The sequence below is a fragment of the Ranitomeya variabilis genome, chromosome 4 (assembly GCF_051348905.1).
Source record: "Ranitomeya variabilis isolate aRanVar5 chromosome 4, aRanVar5.hap1, whole genome shotgun sequence".
Classification (NCBI taxonomy): domain Eukaryota; kingdom Metazoa; phylum Chordata; class Amphibia; order Anura; family Dendrobatidae; genus Ranitomeya; species Ranitomeya variabilis.
Window position 1 is genome coordinate 524,220,284 of NC_135235.1, and position 23,264 is coordinate 524,243,547.

The window sequence follows — 23,264 nt, forward strand, 5'->3', positions numbered from 1 at the left end:
TTAGGGGTGGGAAATTTATTTCATTATTTTTTTTATCCATGAATGTTACCCAAAATATGTTAGCAAAGAAAGGGGACACCAGGAAAAAGGTCTCATCTTTGCGCACCCCTTTGTATACCTCCCCGTTTTTACATGTCACTGACTCACCATGTGGGATATCTGGTCCGTGATGCAAAGACAAATACTGCATATCAGGATCTGAGAGGGCAGAGCCTGGGAACGGGTGCGGCTCGGCACACATCTGTAGCTGCTGCTCCAGAGACTGGATGTGGGCAACATGGCTCAGAACAAGGCCCTTCTGTAATACATAGATGCACATGTATAACATATCAACCAATCACTACAGCACACAAAGCTCATCTCTACTCAGGAGGGGTATACTTATAGGCTCTACTTATAATGCTCCCTATAAATATTGTATGTGGCATTCGCAGTGTATGTCTGCACATAGTGTAGGAACATGTTGTCATCTGTTATATAGAAATTGGAATCCACTTTAGCAAAACTTTGCTCTTTACTCTGCCATCTCTTTTGCTTTTAACACCACTACAAAATGCCATCGCCATCTGCTACCCCTTGGCTCAGATGCACAGACTGGTTCATTCCTACCACATTTTACTTCTGTGTCAAATATTTTCTACATTTTTGTACTCAGTTATCAAGAAAATATACAAGATATTTATGAAAAACGACCATGTTACCAATGCCAACTATGCAGATGTATTCTATTGTAGGATGCAACATTATAAAGAAAAAAGAAATGAGTTACCCCAAACAATGAACTGGTCATCAGAGGTACAGCTTTAAGCAGGCCCACACTTCCCCTGCTGTAACACCATGGAGCAATAAAGGGTGCACTAAAATCAAGTAAGAGAACTACTCGTTTCCCCATCTAATAGGACAGTGGATGCCCCGCTTAAAGGATATTTCACTCTGGCAATGCATGGCCTTTTACCAGTTGGGACAAAATTTCGAGGAATCATGTTGTGGAGATAGCTCTGGGATGGGACTCACATTTTTAAGACAATTATAGTACATCCTGTGGATATTTCAGAAATATCTAAAATGGGAAAAATTGCAAATAGGTTGATTTAGGATACTGTTCTACAGGATGCTTAAATGTGCAGAGAGGACTATATACATATATATTTACTTACATAGCACCATCAGATTCCACGGCGCTTTACAGACATCAGCATCACTGTCACCACTTGGGTACACAATATAAATCCCCATTCAGTATGACTTTGGAGTGTGGAAGTAAACCAGAGAACCCGGGGGAAACCCACACAAACACGGGTAGAACATGCAAACTCCTTCCAGGTGTTTTCCCTGGTGGGATTTGAGCCCAGGACCCCAGCGCTGCCCAATTGACAATGACGTAATATTCTGCTGTAGATCATATAGCATGTTGTATAGAAGCTACATAGACATCACTTAGATAGCCCATGCATACAACCTAGAATAATATATTCCCAGCCACTTGGGAATGTGCCGTATTCCAAGCTTTAGTGGACAGGGCGGAAATACATGGAACTCTGAACTGTGTATCTGTGGATATTATGTATCGTTTTGTTTTATATACAAATCCACATGTTTATTTTTACCCACTAAGGATTGTTTGTATCCACAGAGACTTTTTTTTATTCCTCACTGAATATCAATATTACTTTTACGTGTGTCATCTTAGCCAAGCTGCTATTTATAATGTTTTTTTTCCACGTAATCATTATACCATAGCTTCCGGTGGGGCAACATTCTGTTTAGGATTTGTCAGTGAGTGGATCACCTCTGTGCCCCTCTCCCACACTTGGCATTTCTTGTTTTACAGACAAGCTATTGCCTTGCTCTTAAACACCTACTATAATCTCCCATCTCATTCTCTCTTCATTACCCTCCCACACACTTCCTAGCTCACTGCTTTCTTGTGTATCCATCATTTCCCCATACGCTGTCCCCACAATTGCCTTTTCCTCGCACCACACAAGCGTACAGCATCTCGCTTACTTATAACCTCGTCATTCTTCTCACTCAGTGCCCAGGTCCTGCTAATAAAACGATCTCCCTGGTTGTCAACTTAATTTTCTTAGCAGCACTATATTATTAAACCGTATTTTTATACTTCACCATTTCATACCTGTGTAGGGCTTCTAGTTTCTTATATTCCAGTTAGGATTTTGCTTTTCCCATGTAATTTAGATTAATGGTGGTAGATCCTAGCATCTTTACCAGCAATCTAATTTATATAGGGGCTTATACACCACCTCTACTAAACAACCAATCAGAACTAAAGATGGGCGGACACCTGGATGTTCGGGTAAGGTGGTTTCGGCCGAACAGTTACAAAAAGTTTGAGTTCGGGTACCAGAACAATACCCAGACCTGAACCCGAACCCCATTCACTTGAATGGGGGACCTGAACATCCAGTGTTTTCCATGCTGCAATGTGCATGGATAGGTCTCTTATACACGCCTCTCTATTACTAATCCGTGGACTTGATGTCACCTGACAATACAAAGGGGACACCAACCCCACAAACACCCAGTGTTCGGGGAAGCCGAACCTGAACAGTAACACAGACTTCCTGGTGAAGTCCATGTTTGGTGTCATGCCTGAACAGTAGGTGTTTGGTATGGACGCCAAACTTTACTATTCGGGTTCGCACATCTCTAGTCAGAACTACAGAAGTGGCACAATCTCTGTCAGGTAGGTGGCAAATTATAAGGTAATGTCACTTTTCCTATCAAGACCTCCATATACAATAAATAAAAGCTGAACACACCAATTTTGGTGGCACTTGCCAGCTATCTGATGTTTATGGGTGGCTTCCGAGGTGTTACTCTTTTCCCACTGAAAAACCATGAAAGCCCAACTAAACTAAGTAACCATGTTCATGATTGACTTTTGAGGGATAGCTGTCCACTGAACGAACGATCGGCCATCAGATATCTTTTGTAGCTTTAGTCAATTAGCACCATTCCAAAGTCAAGAAGCTCTAGATGTCACTAATCTGCTGAGATCACGGAGAGGCAAATACTCCCTCATATCACACCACCTACTTGACTGGAAACAAACTACAGCCCCCTCAATCTGTGGCTTGGTGGGCGGCATTGTGTTTAGCACCCACTGCTACAACTATCTGCATTCATCCTTAAAAGGTCAAAGAACCTAGAAGAGAACATTGTGAGCAGATACAACTGTATTATCTGTCAGTGCACACACTGATCTGCTCTTTCATTTTTTTGATTCGATTGTCAGATGCCGACATTGACTTTGTTGCTGTACAGTACGTTACATTGCTTGTGTTATTTGCTAAACCTATGAAATTAGAAATCACCTTTCAGAAGATTGACTGCAATGCAATGAACAACTTCAAAATAATTTCCTGAGTAAACAGAGCAGCCCTGACATTTATGGGAAGACAGTACAGTACATTATACTCGTCTCTACAGGATATGAAATAACACAGCAAGGTTTATATCCAAATTATAGAGAAAAAAGCCCAAGTGATAATCACAATGGAGAAACACACTCTGATGGACATTTATGTAGTCCTGTACTATTACACTGTCCTTGCTTCTATCTCCTCGCCCCATGTATTTCCTTCCTGTGCCTTGCACTCACCATTTCACTTAACTCCTCGTGCAGCTCACTCCTTTCTGCGCACATCTTTTCACATGCACGCACCATCTCTCCCAGCTGCTCCTCTTTTTCTTCACTATTTTGAAGCTGCAGGAAAAAATGCAGTAAATTATTGCCATATTAACAATCCAGATCCTAAATGTCATGTCCACTTGCTACTGAATCAAGGGTTAAACATACACACAACTGCTAGACAGGTGTAGTGCTGTTTTTGGAAGAGAAAAAATCATGTTTTTCTAATTTTGAACAACCCCTTTAATATTTGCCAACATTTTGAAGGTCAAAACTAGGGCAGTAATCCCAACCCATAGGATGGGTAGCACCTCCTCAAAATGCCCTTTTTAGATTGGGGCTTCCTTGAGTCTCACCCCTTTTTTGGACCAAGAGATGTCATTGTCTTGACAAAATCTATACTGTTGGCAAGCACACTATGCGCAGAACTAATAGGCAATTTGCATTTTTTATTATTAATTTTATTATTGAACAACTACAGTGCTGTTGGTCAATCCAAAAGAATAATAAACCTGAATATTTAAAGAATGGTTTTGTATTTTTTAGGAGAATATGTGTGCAGATTTATTATGCAACTAAATGAAAAACGTAAATATTTCCATCTCAATTTTTTTTTTCATCTGTTTAAGTGAGAATAAAAATGACCAAACAACTCAAAATGAACAAAAATAAATTTGTGACTTTAAAAAAAAAAAATAACAGAGGCCAATATAGCGCCCTTCTTTTGAGTAATAGTCATAAGCCTTCTATCCAGGAGTCTGTCAGGCTCTTAGTCTGTTGACAATAAACTTTTTGGGCAGTAGATTTGGGAGTTGATATTGAGTCCATCTTCAACCTGAAAAGTCCAACTAGCTCATCTTTAACCCCTTCACCCCCAAGGGTGGTTTGCACGTTAATGACCGGGCCAATTTTTACAATTCTGACCACTGTCCCTTTATGAGGTTATAACTCTGGAACGCTTCAACGGATCTTGGCGATTCTGACATTGTTTTCTCGTGACATATTGTACTTCATGATAGTGGTAAAATTTCTTCGATATAACTTGCGTTTATTTGTGAAAAAAACGAATATTTGGCGAAAATTTTGAAAATTTCGCAATTTTCCAACTTTGAATTTTTATGCCCTTAAATCACAGACATATGTCACACAAAATACTTAATAAGTAACATTTCCCACATGTCTACTTTACATCAGCACAATTTTGGAACCAAAATTTTTTTTTGTGACGGAGTTATAAGGGTTAAAAGTTGACCAGCAATTTCTCATTTTTACAACACCATTTTTTTTTAGGGACCACATCTCATTTGAAGTCATTTTGAGGGGTCTATATGATAGAAAATACCCAAGTGTGACACCATTCTAAAAACTGCACCCCTCAAGGTACTCAAAACCACTTTCAAGAAGTTTATTAACCCTTTAGGTGTTTCACAGGAATTTTTGGAATGTTTAAATAAAAATGAACATTTAACTTTTTTTCACACAAAATTTATTTCAGCTCCAATTTGTTTTATTTTACCAAGGGTAACAGGAGAAAATAGACCCCAAAATTTGTTGTACAATTTGTCCTGAGTACGCTGATACCCCATATGTGGGGGTAAACCACTGTTTGGGCGCATGGCAGAGCTCGGAAGGAAAGGAGCGCCATTTGACTTTTCAATGCAAAATTGACTGGAATTGAGATGGGACGCCATGTTGCATTTGGAGAGCCCCTGATGTGCCTAAACATTGAAATCCCCCACAAGTGACACCATTTTGGAAAGTAGACCCCCTAAGGATCTTATCTAGATGTGTGGTGAGCACTTTGACCCAACAAGTGCTTCACAGAAGTTTATAATGCAGAGCCGTAAAAATAAAAAATCATATTTTTTCACAAAAATGATCTTTTCGCCCCCAATTTTTTATTTTCCCAAGGGTAAGAGAAGAAATTGGACCCCAAAAATTGTTGTGCAATTTGTCCTGAGTACGCTGATACCCCATATGTGGGTGTAAACCATTGTTTGGGCGCAGGGCAGAGCTCGGAAGGGAAGGAGCGCCATTTGACTTTTCAATGCAAAATTGACTGGAATTGAGATGGGACGCCATGTTGCGTTTGGAGAGCCCCTGATGTGCCTAAACATTGAAACCCCCCACAAGTGACACCATTTTGGAAAGTAGACCCCTTAAGGAACTTATCTAGACGTGTGTTGAGCACTTTGACCCAACAAGTGCTTCACAGAAGTTTATAATGCACAGCCGTAAAAATAAAAAATCATATTTTTTTTCACAAAAATGATCTTTTCGCCCCCATTTTTTTATTTCCCCAAGGGTAAGAGAAGAAATTAGACCACAAAAGTTGTTGTGCAATTTGTCCTGAGTACGACGATACCCCATATGTGGGGGTAAACCACTGTTTGGGCGCATAGCAGAGCTCGGAAGGGAAGGAGCGCTATTTTACTTTTCAATGCAAAATTGACTGGAATTAAGATGGGATGCCATGTTGCGTTTGGAGAGCCCTTGATGTGCCTAAACATTAAAAACCCCCACAAGTGACACCATTTTGGAAAGTAGACCCCCTAAGGAACTTATCTAGATGTGTTTTGAGAGCTTTGAACCCCCAAGTGTTTCACTACAATTTATAACGCAGAGTCGTGAAAATAAAAATTCTTTTTTTTTTTTCACAAAAATGATTTTTTAGCCCCCAGTTTTGTATTTTCACAAGGGTATAAGGATAAATTGGACCTCAAACATTGTTGTCCAATTTGTCCTGAGTACGCCGATACCCCATATGTGGGGGGGAACCACTGTTTGGGCGCATGACAGAGCTCGGAAGGGAAGGAGCGCCATTTGGAATGCAGACTTAAATGGATTGGTCTGCAGGCGTCACGTTGCATTTGCAGAGCCCCTGATGTACCCAAACAGTACAAACCCCCCACAAGTGACCCCATATTGGAAACTAGATCCCCAAGGAACTTATCTAGATGTGTTGTGAGAACATTGAACCCCCAAGTGTTTCACTACAGTTTATAACACAGAGCCATGAAAATAAAAATTCTTTTTTTTTTTCACAAAAATGATTTTTTAGCCCCCAGTTTTGTATTTTCACAAGGGTATCAGGATAAATTGGACCCCAAAAGTTGTTGTCCAATTTGTCCTGAGTACGCTGATACCCCATATATGGGGGGGAACCACTGTTTGGGTGCATGACAGAGCTCGGAAGGGAAGGAGCGCCATTTGGAATGCAGACTTAAATGGATTGGTCTGCAGGCGTCACGTTGCATTTGCAGAGCCCCTGATGTACCCAAACAGTACAAACCCCCCACAAGTGACCCCATATTGGAAACTAGACCCCCCAAGGAACTTATCTAGATGTGTTGTGAGAACATTGAACCCCCAAGTGTTTCATTACAGTTTATAACACAGAGCCATGAAAATAAAAATTCTTTTTTTTTTCACAAAAATGATTTTTTAGCCCCCAGTTTTGTATTTTCACAAGGGTATCAGGATAAATTGGACCCCAAACATTGTTGTCCAATTTGTCCTGAGTACGCTGATACCCCATATGTGGGGGGGAACCACTGTTTGGGCGCATGACAGAGCTCGGAAGGGAAGGAGCGCCATTTGGAATGCAGACTTAAATGGATTGGTCTGCAGGCGTCACGTTGCATTTGCCTGCAGGCGTCACGTTGCATTTGCAGAGCCACTGATGTACCCAAACAGTACAAACCCCCCACAAGTGACCCCATATCGGAAACTAGACCCCCCAAGGAACTTATCTAGATGTGTTGTGAGAACTTTGAACCCCCAAGTGTTTCACTACAGTTTACAACGCAGAGCCGTGAAAATAAAAAATATTTTTTTTCCCACAAAACTTATTTTTTGGCCCCCAGTTTTGTATTTTCCCAAGGGTAGCAGGAGAAATTGGACCCCAAAAGATGATGTCCAATTTGTCCTGAGTACGCTGATACCCCATATGTTGGGGTAAACCCCTGTTTGGGCACACGGGAGAGCTCTGAAGGGAAGGAGCACTGTTTTCCTTTTTCAATGCAGAATTGGCTGGAATTCAGATCGGATGCCATGTCCCGTTTGGAGAGCCCCTGATGTGCCTAAACAGTGGAAACCCCCCAATTATAACTGAAACCCTAATCCAAACACACCCCTTACCCTAATCCCAACAGTAACCCTAACCACTCCTCCAACCCAGACACACCCAACCCTATTCCCAACCGTAAATGTAATCCAAACCCTAACCCTATCTTTAGCCCCAACCCTAACTGTAGCCCCAACCCTAGCCCCAACCCTAACCCTAGCCCTAACCCTAGCAATAACCCTAGCCCTATCACTAGCCCTAACACTAGCCGTAACCCTAGCCCTAACCCTAGCCCCAACCCTAGCCCCAACTCTAGCCCTAGCCCCAACCCTAGCCCTAACCCTAGCCCTAACCCTAGCCCTAACCCTAGCCCTAACCCTAGCCCCAACTCTAGCCCTAACCCTAACCCTAGCCCCAACCCTAGCCCCAACCCTAGTCCTAACCCTTGCCCTAACCCTAGCCCTAACTCTAGTCCTAACTCTAGCCCTAACCCTAACCCTAATGGGAAAATGGAAATAAATACATTTTTTTATTTTTTTATTTTTCCCAAACTAAGGGGGTGATGAAGGGGGGTTTGATTTACTTTTATAGCGGGTTTTTTAGCGGATTTTTATGATTGGCAGCCGTCACACACTGAAAGACGCTTTTCATTGCAAAAAATATTTTTTGCGTTACCACATTTTGAGAGCTGTAATTTTTCCATATTTGAGTCCACAGAGTCATGTGAGATCTTGTTTTTTGCGGGACGAGTTGACGTTTTTATTGGTAACATTTTTGGACACGTCGCATTTTTTGATCGCTTTTTATTCCGATTTTTGTGAGGCAGAGTGATCAAAAACCAGCTATTCATGAATTTCTTTTGGGGGAGGCATTTATACCGTTCCGCGTTTGGTAAAATTGATAAAGCAGTTTTATTCGTCAAGTCAGTACGATTACAGCGATATCTCATTTATATCATTTTTTTTATGTTTTGGCGCTTTTATACAATAAAAACTATTTTATAGAAAAAATAATTATTTTGGTATCGCTTTATTCTCAGGACTATAACTTTTTTATTTTTTTGCTGATGATGCTGTATTGCGGCTCGTTTTTTGCGGGACAAGATGACGTTTTCAGCGGTACCATGGTTATTTATATGCGTATTTTTGATCGCGTGTTATTCCACTTTTTGTTCGGCGGTATGATAATAAAGCGTTGTTTTTTGCCTCGTTTTTTTTTTTTTTTTTCTTACGGTGTTTACTGAAGGGGTTAACTAGTGGGGCAGTATTATAGGTTGGGTCGTTACGGACGCGGCGATACTAAATATGTGTACTTTTATTGTTTTTTTTATTTTATTTAGCTAAAGAAATGTATTTATGGGAATAATATATATTTTTTTTTTCTTTATTTAGGATATTTTTTTTATTTTTTTTTTTACACACATGTGGGGAATTTTTTTTAAACTTTTTTACTTTGTCCCGGGGGGGACATTACAGATCATTGATCTGACAGTGTGCACAGCACTCTGTCAGATCGACGATCTGCTGTGCAGGGCTGCAGGCTTACCAAGTGTCTGCTCTGAGCAGGCGCTCGGTAAGCCACCTCCCTCCCTGCAGGACCCGGATGCCGCGGCCATCTTGGATCCGGGACCTGCGGCGAGGAGGGAGGTAGGAGACCCTCGGAGCAACGCGATCACATCGCGTTGCTCCGGGGGTCTCAGGGAAGCCCGCAGGGAGCCCCCTCCCTGCGCGATGCTTCCCTATACCGCCGGTACACCGCGATCATGTTTGATCGCGGTGTGCCGGGGGTTAATGTGCCGGGGGCGGTCCGTGACCGCTCCTGGCACATAGTGCCGGATGTCAGCTGCGATATGCAGCTGACACCCGGCCGCGATCGGCCGCGCTCCCCCCGTGAGCGCGGCCGATCGCGTATGACGTACTATCCCGTCGGTGGTCATACGGGCCCACCCCACCTCGACGGGATAGTACGTCTGATGTCAGGAAGGGGTTAATAATATCAGGCTATAGCAGTACCCCATATCTACCTTGCGGGTGTCTGAATTCGAAGAGAAGGTCTGTCGCCGTTTGTTATAGAGAAAGATTAAAATCCATAAGACATTTCCTGGGTGGGCACATTCAACCCCCCATCCTCACACAGAACATCAGGGACAAAGGTCTAAGAATTTGCAGATATGGGGAAGCGGAAACCAGTTATGGCTAGGGAGAGAAAAAGTAATTAACACTAATTATGATAGGAAGAGCTAGGCATTCATGTTCCTTTTGAAGCCTGGAGTGCCTGCAGTGTCCAGGTAATCACACTTGAAAAGTCTTCTCTGGGAACCCAATAACAAAAGGATACGTTTACCAGAGGTGGAGAAGTATGCTGTCCCAGGAACAGATCTTAGAAAATCCGGCTACGGGGTACAGGTAGAAATATTGGGGTTTGTATCAATCTGAGACTTTCGAGATATAGATTTTTTGCGTTGTAGCGAAGGGACAAATGGAACGCATCCACTCAGATCACCATGGGGCCACTGGAATTCATCCAATCAAATAACAGTCTGATAGATGGTGCGAACCAGGTAACATGTGGTCTCTGGGTAACGGTAAACTCATAATAAAAATACGATTTCAATATCTAACGCCTGCGACCTTCAGAAGCAAATATATCGCACCATGAAGCCATATGCTACTTGTAACGTGTGTCCAGACGGCCTATAAATTGGTGGTGGCAGGGGGCGTGGCTATGTAGCTGGAGTGAGAAGACGTGCCCTGGGAGAGCTCCTATCATCCTGACAGAAACCTGCCGCTCAAACCCCCCTTACAGTGTGGACCGCTTATGATTTGTGGCCCCCCTGGGTCCTGGAAGGTGCGAGGCTACTGTGGAGGGTGCTGCGGGATCCGGAGGAGAGCGGAGAGCCGGCGGAGCCCGCCGGAGCAGGAGACTGGTGTGTGATGGCGGCCATCTTGTGAGCGCGCTCTGAGGAGGTATAGTGCGGCGCCGGTTCCTATCACTCCCGGGACTCCCCCCTAAATCTTGGCGGCCTCTGAGAGACTGCGGTGCCGGCGATTGAATCCGGGTGCGCTGGAACTGGGGGACTGTGGACGGCAATACCGGTGGGGCGGCGGTCACTATAAAAACGCACGCTCTGGTGAGAGGAGACGTGGCACTGTGCATCACATCTGCAGCGCTGCCTGGGAGGTGGATACACATCCTGCAGTACATCAGGGAATGAACGGTTAGTGCCCTGGAAAATTGGGCCCCACGTTCCCTTATTTGAAGATACCTACCCAGCTAGTGCATATGATTTGGAGGGTCTGGCACCCCTCCCCCCTGCTGCCTCTGCCGCTGCTGTGGTCTCCCCCCAGGTGCATAGAATCTCCTGAGCTCTAAGAGCTGCTGCACCTGCAACTATAAACACTCTATATATACTTGTGGTTGTCTCATAACACCACATAAATAATCTTTGCCGGCTCTGCCAATTATTTGTGACTGGAACTTGGCACTATTCCAGATTATAACCTCAACTACTCTGCTGCCTCTCATCTTTATCAAAGATGCAGCACTCCAAAGGATCAGGAACGGCTGATAAATTGAAAAAATTTGCCAGAGAGGACCCTCCGGAGGGTGGGCGGACCCTCAGAAATACCCCCGCGCAGGTTCAGCGTAAAGGTCGATCTTCTGATAGTAATGAGGAGGGGGAACAGGAGGAGTTAACTCTTAAACAGGCCTCTGAACAACTAATGCAGGCCATCTCCTTAACCAGATCCTCGCTTACTGAAAAGATAGAAGATGTACACACTGAGGTGGGCCGTCTGAGACTAGATATGCAGACCATGGGAGGTCGCATTGCGGAGGTGGAAACAAGATTGTCACAGATAGAAGATACTATTACACCCATGGAGGCTAAATTGACAAAGGTGGCAGGTTCCATTAATGCCTGGAAACAAAAAGCAGATGACTTGGAGAACAGGCTGCGTCGGAACAATATTCGTATTATTGGTCTACCGGAGCGCTCGGAGGGCCAACGACCTGAGGAATTCCTGGAGAACTGGCTTAAAACTTCTTTGGAAGGTGAATTCTCCTCAACCTTCTCTGTGGAGAGGGCCCATAGGGTCCCCACGAAGCCCCTCCCCCCCGGAGCTCCTCCGAGACCTTTCCTGGTACGTATTCTTAACTGTAAAGATAGAGATGTCATTCTACGTCTGGCACGGCAAAAGAGCCCTATCAAGTTCCACAACGCCACAATTTCGATTTTCCCAGACTTCTCCATGGAGCTTCAGAAAGAGCGGGCACGGTTCCTGGAAATTAAGAAACAACTCAGAGATCGGAACGTCGTATACTCCATGCTTTATCCCGCCCGCTTGCGAGTTGTTCATGAGGGTTCCTCTATATTCTTCACTGATCCGGAGGAAGCGGCTGAGTGGTTACGGGTCCACAGGGCGTCCAGTATAAAGACATCCTAATATACTTGAGTGGATGATTACATAATGAAGCTTTCCTTGTGGGTGCCTAACCTACCAACAATACCGAACGCTTAATTTAGCGAGGGTATCCCCATTTTCATCTGATAATAGGAGCATGGGATTACGCTCCTACATTGTTTGGTTTTTGGTTTGTTTCTTTTTCTATGTTTGTTCTATCTGTTTTGTAGGTAAACTCGCCACCAGTGGATCTCTCGGCCTCTATGTGCTATCCCTAAGTTCTGCCTGGACAATTATTGTTTATTATATAGTGATGAGTGAGTATGGGGTCTGAAATAATATACATGACCTGGAATGTACGCGGTATCAAATCTCCCCGGAAAAAGATTATTCTCAGAGATCAAGCGCTATCACCCACATATTGTAGCATTGGTCGAGACACATTTGACTAGAGACACGGCCCGATGTGTACAGAAACCGTGGGTGCAATGGTCCATACACGCGTTTCACACTAGCTACTCAAGGGGGGTCTCACTGTTAATTCACAGAGACGTTAGATGGGAGATGAGGGAGGCTAGGAGGGATTCTGAAGGTCGGTTTGTATTTGTGAATGCGCTAATCAACTCTCGTGAATACATCATATTATGTGTTTATAACCCTCCTCCAGCTAATCTATCAGTACTTCGGATGGCAATGAGCTTTGCTTTAGGCTTTCCAGACGCGAATGTCATCTGCATGGGGGATTTTAATCTGGTCATGGATGCCCGCTTGGATAGGCTGAGATTGGGTGACGACGTGGTGGGGGAACCCTTCTCTCAGACTCCATCCCAATTAGCTTCATTCATGGAGGGTAGTGGTTAGTTGGATCTATGGAGAGTGCGCCACCCAGGGGAAAAAGGCTATACCTGTCACTCATCTACCAGACGATCCCTCTCCCGCCTAGATTATATCTTTGGATCCGAGGGGTTGGCAACATGGGTGGATGGCGTTGAGCATGGCAATAGGGGAATATCTGACCACAGCCCGGTTGTTCTTAAACTTAAATTTGGGCAATCAAATGGCGGCATAGTGTGGAAGTTGAATCCATTTTGGCTTAAATTGATAGATTCCAATGATAGAACTGTGGACCAGTTGAGGGGTTTCATTTTATCCCACTCAGAGCCCCAGAATACTAATGTACTTTGGGATGCCCTTAAGGCATATCTAAGGGGGTGTCTATCCTCTACAATATCTTATATCAAAAGGATGACCTCGCGGGAGGATGACGAGGTGGAGCAAAGACTAAAAGACTCGGAGTCTGCGTATATATCTGACCCAACTAATGGCAATAGACTTGAGTGGCTAACGTCTCAGAGGCTATATGTTCAGCATAAAGACACTAAATCTAAACGTAAACTATTTTTTACTCGCCAATCCTATTTTGAATTGGGAAACCAGGCTAGCAAATTTTTGGCTTTCTTGGTACGCCAACACAATGTCTCCAACACTATATTACAGATTCGAACACCAGATGGGTCATTAGTGTCCTCGAATGAGGAGATACTTTGCTGCTTTCATGATTATTATAAGTCGCTATATACATCTAAATGTGACTTTGATATCCCTGAGAACCTGGATTATCTATCAGATGTAACATTTCCCCTATTGACCCCAGCTCAGCGAGCCTTTATGGACACGGAGTTTACTTTGGAGGAGATTGAAAATGCTTTGATGGATATGGCCTCTGGGAAGGCCCCTGGTCCAGATGGGTTTCCCATTGAATTATACAGGAAATATCATGATATACTGGCACGGCTCTTGTTGAAGGTGTTCCGGGGGGTGTGTGAGAGGGATTCTATGCCTGACACATTTTACGAGGCAAACATCATTTTACTTAAAAAGGAGGGGAAAGACCCATTGGAGTGTGGATCATACAGGCCTATCTCACTAGTAAATGTAGATTATAAAATTTTTACTAAAATTCTAGCTACAAGATTGAATTCGATCATACTCGACCTTATACATCCAGACCAAACGGGTTTTATGCCGGGCAAGAATACCTCTATAAACATTAGACGGGTCCAGTCAGTAGTCCAGTATAGCTCATTGGTACCAGACAACTCCTGGGCATTGGCATCGCTGGATGCGGCCAAAGCCTTTGACTCCCTTGAATGGCCCTTCCTTTCAGCATGTTTGAAAAAATATGGCTTCGGGGACAAATTTTTGAAGTGGGTGGGTCTATTGTATATGAAACCCAAGGCCCGTATAATTGTTAATGGCTCCATCTCTAAATCTTTCTTACTGTATAGAGGGACCCGCCAGGGGGTGCCCTCTCTCCCCGGCCCTCTTTGCCCTTGCGATAGAGGCCCTGGCGATACGCATAAGGTCCTCTGTTGATATTAAAGGTATAAATATAGCTGGTCGGGTGGACACTATTGGTCTATACGCTGATGACATGGTGATATTTATGGATGAGGCGGAGGTAACATTACCGCGGGTAATAGACACTATAGATAAATTTAGTAGACACTCGGGCCTATATATAAACTGGGACAAATCAGCGTTGATGCCTCTCTGCCATATTCCATCGTCCGGTCTTGGGACTCTTTCCTCCCTCCCTATTGTACCCAGTTTTAAATACTTGGGCATATATATTTCTCAGGGCAGTAGATTTGATCTACAACTTAACATACTCCCGTTGTCAGAATTAGTTAAACTTAAATTTACAGCTTGGAGCAAACTTCCGTTATCTGTAGCCGGCCGCATCAACTTAATCAAGATGATATTGCTCCCCAAGCTCAGTTACTGTCTTCAACATAGTGCTGTGTTAATTCCTAAATCCTTCTTTACAAATTTGAACTCTCAAATTACATCTTTCATATGGGGGAAATCTAGGCCCAAGCTCAGGCTGTCTACGCTACAGAGATCAAAGTTAAGGGGCGGGGCGGCGTTACCGGATTTTTATCTATATTAGTTGGCTGGTCAGGTTAAAGCTCTTAATAAATGGATGCCTAATAATTGCCTTCCTAACTCTGAAAGCCATCTTTTTCATGCGTCTCAAACGGACTGTCCACTGAATTTTCTAGAATTGGAGAAAATTAATATCCCTCGTATGCTTCCTTTGCTTCGCCTGGCAAGGTCGGTTTGGAGGCAAATTAAAAAAATTGTGGGATTCACGGATGTCGTGGCGGAGATGCCCCTGTGGAAAAATGGCTATTTCTCAACTTTATTGAATCACCCATCCACTGACTTCTGGATCGGGCATGGTGTCTCCTCAATAGGTGATCTGTATGATGGGGGGGTTTTCATGTCTTTCGAGCAATTGCAAATCAAGCATGGTATACAGAGATCCCAGTTTTTTCGATATTTACAGTTAAGGTCAGCCATACAATCATATATGAGACAGGCAGGTGCGGGTCGTGCTATATTCTCTCTACCCTTGATAGGAATTCTCAAATCACAGGGTCCCCAAGGTCTTATCTCCTCCCTATATACTTATATGCTATCTTCGGGAGATGCGTCTACTGTTAACTCTGTTAAGGGGAAATGGGAGGGACTTCTCTCTAATATGCAGGGGGAGGAATGGGAAGACATTCTTGAATCCCCAATTAAAGTATCCCCATCAGTTAACAACAGGATGACTCAACTATACATAATACATCAATCGTATTTAACTCCGACACGGCTTTTTAAAATGGGTCGATTTCAAACATCAGAGTGTATGCGCTGTCACTCCTTAGATGCAGACTTCATTCACATGATATGGAGTTGTCCTGTTATTCTACAATACTGGAGGGAGGTGACATCACTACTTGCATCACTGCTATCAATTCCAGTTTCCCTTGACCCATTGGTTTGTATATTTGGAGTATGGGAGGAGGAGACTTGGGATCACTACATTGATATTTTTTTACGTGAGACACTCTTTATGGCACGAAAGGTACTGGCTTTGCGGTGGATGGGGAGTACAAGTCCAACTAAGGGAACTTGGATTGAACTGGTCAACTCGATCATTCCATATGAACGCACGTTATATCAGAATAGAGGGTGCCCGGGCAAATTTGAAAAAATCTGGGGTAGGTGGAATTCTTCCCATCTTACTTTATAGACTTGTTGTGGAGTGAGGATGTCGCGTGGAGGTCAGACGTGAGGTACGGCGGCGAATTAGTAGTTAGCGTAGATACAGTTCTAATTCAAGTGTTTTGGTTTTCTAAGTTTTTTCTATTTACATAATTTCATGTGTTACTATTGATCCAACAGCTTTAATAATTATAATATAACGTTGGTTATTGATGACAGCTGTATTTTATTTCAAGCTTAAGAATACGCAGTTTATATGTATTACATTTTATGTTCGACATTCTTGGATGCAAAATGTTTGTAACACTACTATTTTGTTGTTAATAAACAAATTTAAATTGGGGGTGGCAGCTAATGATCTTTCTTGGGTTATTGTGGAGCTGGCAGTGCACCAGGGCCCATCTGACTCTAGTTACACCACTACCCATAAAGTATAATGCACATCCCATAGTCACCAATAAAGTATAATGTACATCCAATCGTCACCCATAAAGCATAATGCACCGCATAATCATCCATAAAGTATATTGCACATCCCATAGTCACCCATAAAGCATAATGCACCGCATAGTCATCCATAAAGTACAATGCACATCCCATAGTCACTCATAAAAAATAATCCACAGCCCATAGTCATTCATGTAGTAGTATGGCCACTGATTTAAAAATACTCACCTTCCCTTCGCTCCCCCGCCGCACGCGTCTTCTGCTGAAGACGGCAGCTGACTTCAGCGTGCGACTGAAGTGCATGACGACACTGCCATGTGCCCTCAGTCACATGCACTCCGACGTCAGCTGCTGGCCTCAGACTGGCTTTCAGCATGTATTGCGGCGCATGGACTGATGGATCTGTGTGGAGCAATACACTTAAGCTGAATGTGCGTCTGAGGACTATGGGATGTGCATTATACTTTATGGTTGACTATGATGGAGGATATATTTTCCAGGATGGGTGACATATATACCAGGATGATGGAAAGTGCATATATATTTGTAATTTATTTTGGATATTGTGCGCCTGTCCAAATCTTGGATCGGGGCCCATCAGAATCTAGTTACGCCACTGCTCTCATCTAAACAGTCCATGAAACCTTTGAAAAGTCTGTCTTCAGATATTTCTTGGCCCAGTCTTGACATTTCAAATTATGTACTGCATCTTATTCAGTGGTGGTCAGATTTCAGCCTTCCTTACATTGGCCATGTCTTAGTCATTTGAGCACTGAACACCTTGCGATTGTAAGTCTGCGAGCAGGGTCCTCACTCCTCTTGGTATCTGTTGAATGATGTTATTCTGTTATGTCTTTATTGTCTGTACAAGTCCTCTCTGTAATGTAAAGTGCTGCGGAATAGGTTGGTGATATAGAAATAAAAATTATTATTATCATTACTCTTGGGCCTCAGGGAGGTTGCAGTTCAGGAATACGACTGCACTGCAGGGTAATGGGTTCCTGGTTACATGTCGATTGATTCTTCTCACATCTTCTGCAGCTAATGTGCGTCTTTTTTTCTCAACCCGTTGTTTTTAAGACCCTGTTGATTATTTGCAACAAAACTTTTGATGATTCTGTGATCATGACCATGATCTTGATTTTAGCAATCTCAATACTGCTCATACATCTGTAAGACTTATAACAATTTTTTACTTTTCAGAATCAGTTAAATCTGTTTTTTTGACCCATTTTGCCTCAGGAAAACAAACTGCCTGATAATTCTGCACACCATGATAGAGGCTGTTGTATCCTTTATCACCCTCCTCATTACACAAATACACATCACCTGCTTCATCCAATAAACATTCAAATTTATACAGCTTGGATTTGGAAAATCTGCATAAAAATCATTATATGGTCAAAATACTCACTTGTTTAATAATTCTGCACACAATGTAGACCCTTTAAATTAGAGACTTGCATTAAGCATGAAAGTAGAAATTTAGCTATAGGCATCCATGGAAGAAATCAACTATGCTTTTTAAATTCCTATACAGCCTTTTTTTAAAGTCAAATTTTGATAAAATCAGAATAAAAGACTTTCCACGTATAATACCGTAATTGTTACAAAAATCTATTTAATGCACTGGCAGAGATAGAAAGGTTTGGTTAGTAATCTGTTGGTGCAATTGCCCTTCTTCAACCCGTCCTTGTACCCACTGTACTGTAACATTAGGGCTCCATGTAACAAAGTTATTGGTAGGGTATGGTACTATTATGTGGGATCTGTATGATACTATTGTTTGGTACTGTATGATAGCATTGTTAGGCACGGTAAGATACGGTTATTGGAAAAGTATTGTGGCAGAACTTTTTATATTTCTGTTCTTTAAAGGGAACCTGTCACCCCCCTCAGGCGTTTGTAACTAAAAGAGCCACCTTGTGCAGCACTAATGCTGCATTCTGACAAGGTGGCTCTTTTAGTTATGATGCCTGCACACGCTGAAATAAACGTTTATAAAATGTGGCCCCTCATACCCTGAAATGTTCTCGGAGGCGGGTCTTTCCCTCCTAATCAGACGCAGCACAGCTGTCACTCCAGAGCTGTGCGCGCCGCCTCCTCCTCCAGCATTATCGTCCCCGGCGCCTGCGCATTAAGTTTTTTTTTTCCGCAGTTGAGCTGCCCTTCGTACTTACAGCGCAGGCGCCGGGGAACATTTCAGGGTATGAGGGGCCACATTTTATAAACGTTTATTTCAGCGTGTGCAGGGAGCATAACTAAACGAGCCACCTTGTCAGAATGCAGCATTTGTGCTGCACAAGGTGGCTCTTTTAGTTACAAACGCCTGAGGGGGATGACAGGTTCCCTTTAACAAAAAATTGTCTTTTCAGGGCTTACTGGACATTTTCTGGGTGTATTGACCATATAAGACTATTTTTTTTCGAGCTGGTGCTGTTTGGTCTGTAGATTGTGTTGATGCCAGGGTCTGGATTGTCAAAGTGACCAATCCAAAGTAAATCTGACACATAAGACATGTCCTCACATAACTACTACAGCAAATACAGTACAGACCAAAAGTTTGGACACACCTTCACATTTAAAGATTTTTCTGTATTTTCATGACTATGAAAATTGTACATTCACACTGAAGGCATCAAAACTATGAATTAACACATGTGGAATTATATACTTAACAAAAAGGTATATAACAACTGAAATTATGTCTCATATTCTAGGTTCTTCAAAGTAGCCACCTTTTGCTTTGATGACTGCTTTGCACACTCTTGGCATTCTCTTGATGAGCTTCATGAGGTAGTCACCGGGAATGGTCTTCCAACAATCTTGAAGGAGTTCCCAGAGATCCTTAGCACTTGTTGGCCCTTTTGCCTTCACTCTGCGGTCCAGCTCACCCCAAACTATCTCGATTGGGTTCAGGTCTGGTGACTGTGGAGGCCAGGTCATCTGGCGTAGCACCCCATCACTCTCCTTCTTGGTCAAATAGCCCTTACACAGCCTGGAGGTGTGTTTGGTGTCATTGTCCTGTTGAAAAATAAATGATGGTCCAACTAAACGCAAACCGGATGGAATAGCATGCCGCTGCAAGATGCTGTGGTAGCCATGCTGGTTCAGTATGCCTTCACTTTTGAATAAATCCCCAACAGTGTCACCAGCAAAGCACCCCCACACCATCACACCTCCTACTCCATGCTTCACGGTGGGATCCAGGCATGCAGAGTCCATCTGTTCACCTTTTCTGCGTCGCACAAAAACACGGTGGTTGGAACCAAAGATCTCAAATTTGGACTCATCAGACCAAAGCACAGATTTCCACTGGTCTAATGTCCATTCCTTGGGTTCTTTAGCCCAAACAAGTCTCTTCTGCTTGTTGCCTGTCCTTAGCAGTGGTTTCCTAGCAGCTATTTTACCATGAAGGTCTGCTGCACAAAGTCTCCTCTTAACAGTTGTTGTAGAAATGTGTCTGCTGCTAGAACTCTGTGTGGCATTGACCTGGTCTCTAATCTGAGCTGCTGTTAACCTGCGATTTCTGAGGCTGGTGACTCGGATAAACTTATCCTCAGAAGCAGAGGTGACTCTTGGTCTTCCTTTCCTGGGACGGTCCTCATGTGAGCCAGTTTCTTTGTAGCGCTTGATGGTTTTTGCCACTGCACTTGGGGACACTTTCAAAGTTTTCCCAATTTTTCAGACTGACTGACCTTCATTTCTTAAAGTAATGATGGCCACTCGTTTTTCTTTACTTAGCTGCTTTTTTCTTGCCATAATACAAATTCTAACAGTCTATTCAGTAGGACTATCAGCTGTGTATCCACCAGACTTCTGCACAACACAACTGATAGTCCCAACACCATTTATAAGGCAAGAAATCCCACTTATTAAACCTGACAGGGCACACCTGTGAAGTGAAAACCATTCCCGGTGACAACCTCTTAAAGCTCATCAAGAGAATGCAAGAGTGTGCAAAGCAGTTATCAAAGCAAAAAGTGGCTACTTTGAAGAACCTAGAATATAAGACATATTTTCAGTTGTTTAACACTTTTTTGTTAAGTATATAACTCCACGTGTTAATTCATAGTTTTGATGCCTTCAGTGTGAATGTACAATTTTCATAGTCATGAAAATACAGAAAAATCTTAAAATGAGAAGGTGTGTCCAGACGTTTGGTCTGTACTGTATATATATATTTTTTTGTAACTAGTAACACCTGAAATAGTTAAATAACGATATTTCTTTTGGTTTACAAAGGGACTGCCACAGCTCATATTGTTACATTCATTCCAATGTACATACCTCCTATTGTTTGTTACCTTACTATATTGTTTTTAGGACTCAAAGTGCAGTCATCTAGTGCCATTATTGTGTAATATGTCACTGCCATATTGTTGTTTTCCTCTTGAGAATCACCCTTAGGAGAGTGTGAAAGAGGTGGGAGTACATTGCCATTTACGCAGTGTGTCATTATTACTATAAGTAGTTACTCTAGAAAGGAGAGAGGGGGTGGAATGAGATTTTATATACGCATGAGTCATTGGGGTAGCAGTGCCAGCGGAGATATATATACATATACATAGCTATGAAGAAAGGTGGGAGCTGTGCCAAGCGAAGCTGAAGAATTTTCCCCACTCACCTCATGTTGGGAAATATCGTTGCGAAGCAGAGATTCTTCTTTAGTATCATAGGGCGAAAAGTTCTGTTCATCCCCAAATTCAGTGATAATTGGATACTAAGAGTAAGAAGAAGGGAGATATGACATAACACAGGGTACGGCAACATTAGTCATGAAGAGGATCTGCGACAAACGTCACGTTGACTGTTTTAAAATATCCTATTCTCAAATAAATTGCCTACATGTTCACTGTAATTAAGACATAACTATTATCCGTGAACATTTTTGCCCAGATATAGACATAAGATAGCCATCCCCTCCGTTAAATTATCACCTAGCCAATTAAAGCGAATCTCAAAGAGGGGTCAATCCTCCTAATCTGTCTACATGGGCATGTGGGCCATAGGAAGCTGAATAAAATGATATCTTGATATCTGCGATCCGATGTCTTATTCCTCAGAAATCCAGTTTTTCTTAATATGTAAATGAGCTGTTAAGATCTCTGTGACGGACACATCTCCCTGGGAATCTGCCCCCAGTGCTTATTTTAAATGAAAGTTTGAGACATAAAGAATAACAAAAATGTACAATGCATATTGTCTTCTAGAATCTATGTAGGATATTTTTAGTCTGATGTACTGTATGCGCATGTGCTTAACCCCTTCACCCCCGGAGCTTTTTCCGTTTTTTCGTTTTCGTTTTACGCTCCCCTCCTTCCCAGAACCATAACTTCTTTATTTTTCCATCAATATGGCCATGTGAGGGCTTATTTTTTGCGGGACGAGATGTACTTTTGAACAATACCATTGTTTTTACCATGCCGTGTAACAGAAAACGGGAAAAAAATTCCAAGTGTGATGAAACTGCAAAAAAAGTGCAATCTCACACTTGTTTTTTGTTTGGCTTTTTTGGTAGGTTCACCAAATGCTAAAACTAACCTGCCATTATGATTCTCCAGGTCATTACGAGTTCATAGACACCTAACATGTCTAGGTTATTTTTTATCTAAGTGGTGGAAAAAAATTCCAAAGTTTGCAAAAAAAAAAAATAAAAATTGTGCGATTTTCCGATACCCGTAGCGTCTCCAATTTTCGTGATCTGGGATTGGGTGAGGGCTTATTTTTTGCGTGCCAAGCTGGCGTTTTTAATGATACCATTTTGGTGCAGATACGTTCTTTTGATCGCCCGTTATTGCATTTTAATGCAATGTCGCGGCGACCAAAAAAACGTAATTTTGTCGTTTTGATTTTTTTTCTCGCTACGCCATTTAGCGGTCAGGTTAATCCTTTGTTTTTATTGATAGATCGGGCGATTCTGAACGCGGCGATACCAAATATGTGTATGTTTGATTTTTTTTAAATTGTTTTATTTTGATTGGGGCGAAAGGGGGGTGATTTAAACTTTTATATATTTTTTATTTTTATTTAAAATTATATACATCAAAAGACAAAAATGGTCATCAATATTACTGGAGGCAATCGTATAAGAATACCTGCAACATATAGAGCTTAATAAACATTGTAGGACCATGTAGGGCTACGAGGCTCCTAAGGACAGGAATGCAATATACGTTTAATTGAAGTGTGTAGAGAGATATATAGATACTGGGGTATATCAGGTCAATAAAGGACCACATACCTAGATATATAGCTGAGGTGATGTAAACCATATAGTGGGCCCCAATAAAATTAGCTTGCATCTAGAGAAGAAACAGGGAGTGATGCAATACATTATGTGAACGATACACAATAAGTTAAGGGGGCCAGATCTTGTACATACCAACTGGAGAGTGTTGAGGAGAACACTTAGGCTTCTTTCACATGTCCGTCGGTACGGGGCCGTCACAAACAGTCGGCCCGACGTACCGACGGACGTTGTGCACAATTGTGCACAACGTGGGCAGCGGATGCAGTCTTACGATGCATCCGCTGCCCATTGTGAGTTCCGGGGAGGAGGGGGCGGAGTTCCGGCCGCGCATGCGTGGTCGGAACTGGCGGATTCGACGGACGAAAAAACGTTACACTGAAC

The 23,264-nt window shown here is 42.6% G+C and overlaps 1 protein-coding gene across 1 annotated transcript in view; it reads right to left on the reverse strand.

The window, feature by feature from the left end:
* Nucleotides 1-23,264, reverse strand: part of TBKBP1 (TBK1 binding protein 1) — a 122,052-nt gene that overhangs the window by 70,467 nt on the left and 28,321 nt on the right. Inside the window, exons 2-4 of the mRNA XM_077252270.1 lie at nucleotides 21,258-21,353; nucleotides 3,626-3,730; nucleotides 148-298 (exon numbers count right to left, since the gene is read on the reverse strand). Of these exons, the coding sequence (XP_077108385.1) occupies nucleotides 148-298; nucleotides 3,626-3,730; nucleotides 21,258-21,353 (352 nt within the window). The remainder of the gene's footprint in view (nucleotides 1-147; nucleotides 299-3,625; nucleotides 3,731-21,257; nucleotides 21,354-23,264) is intronic.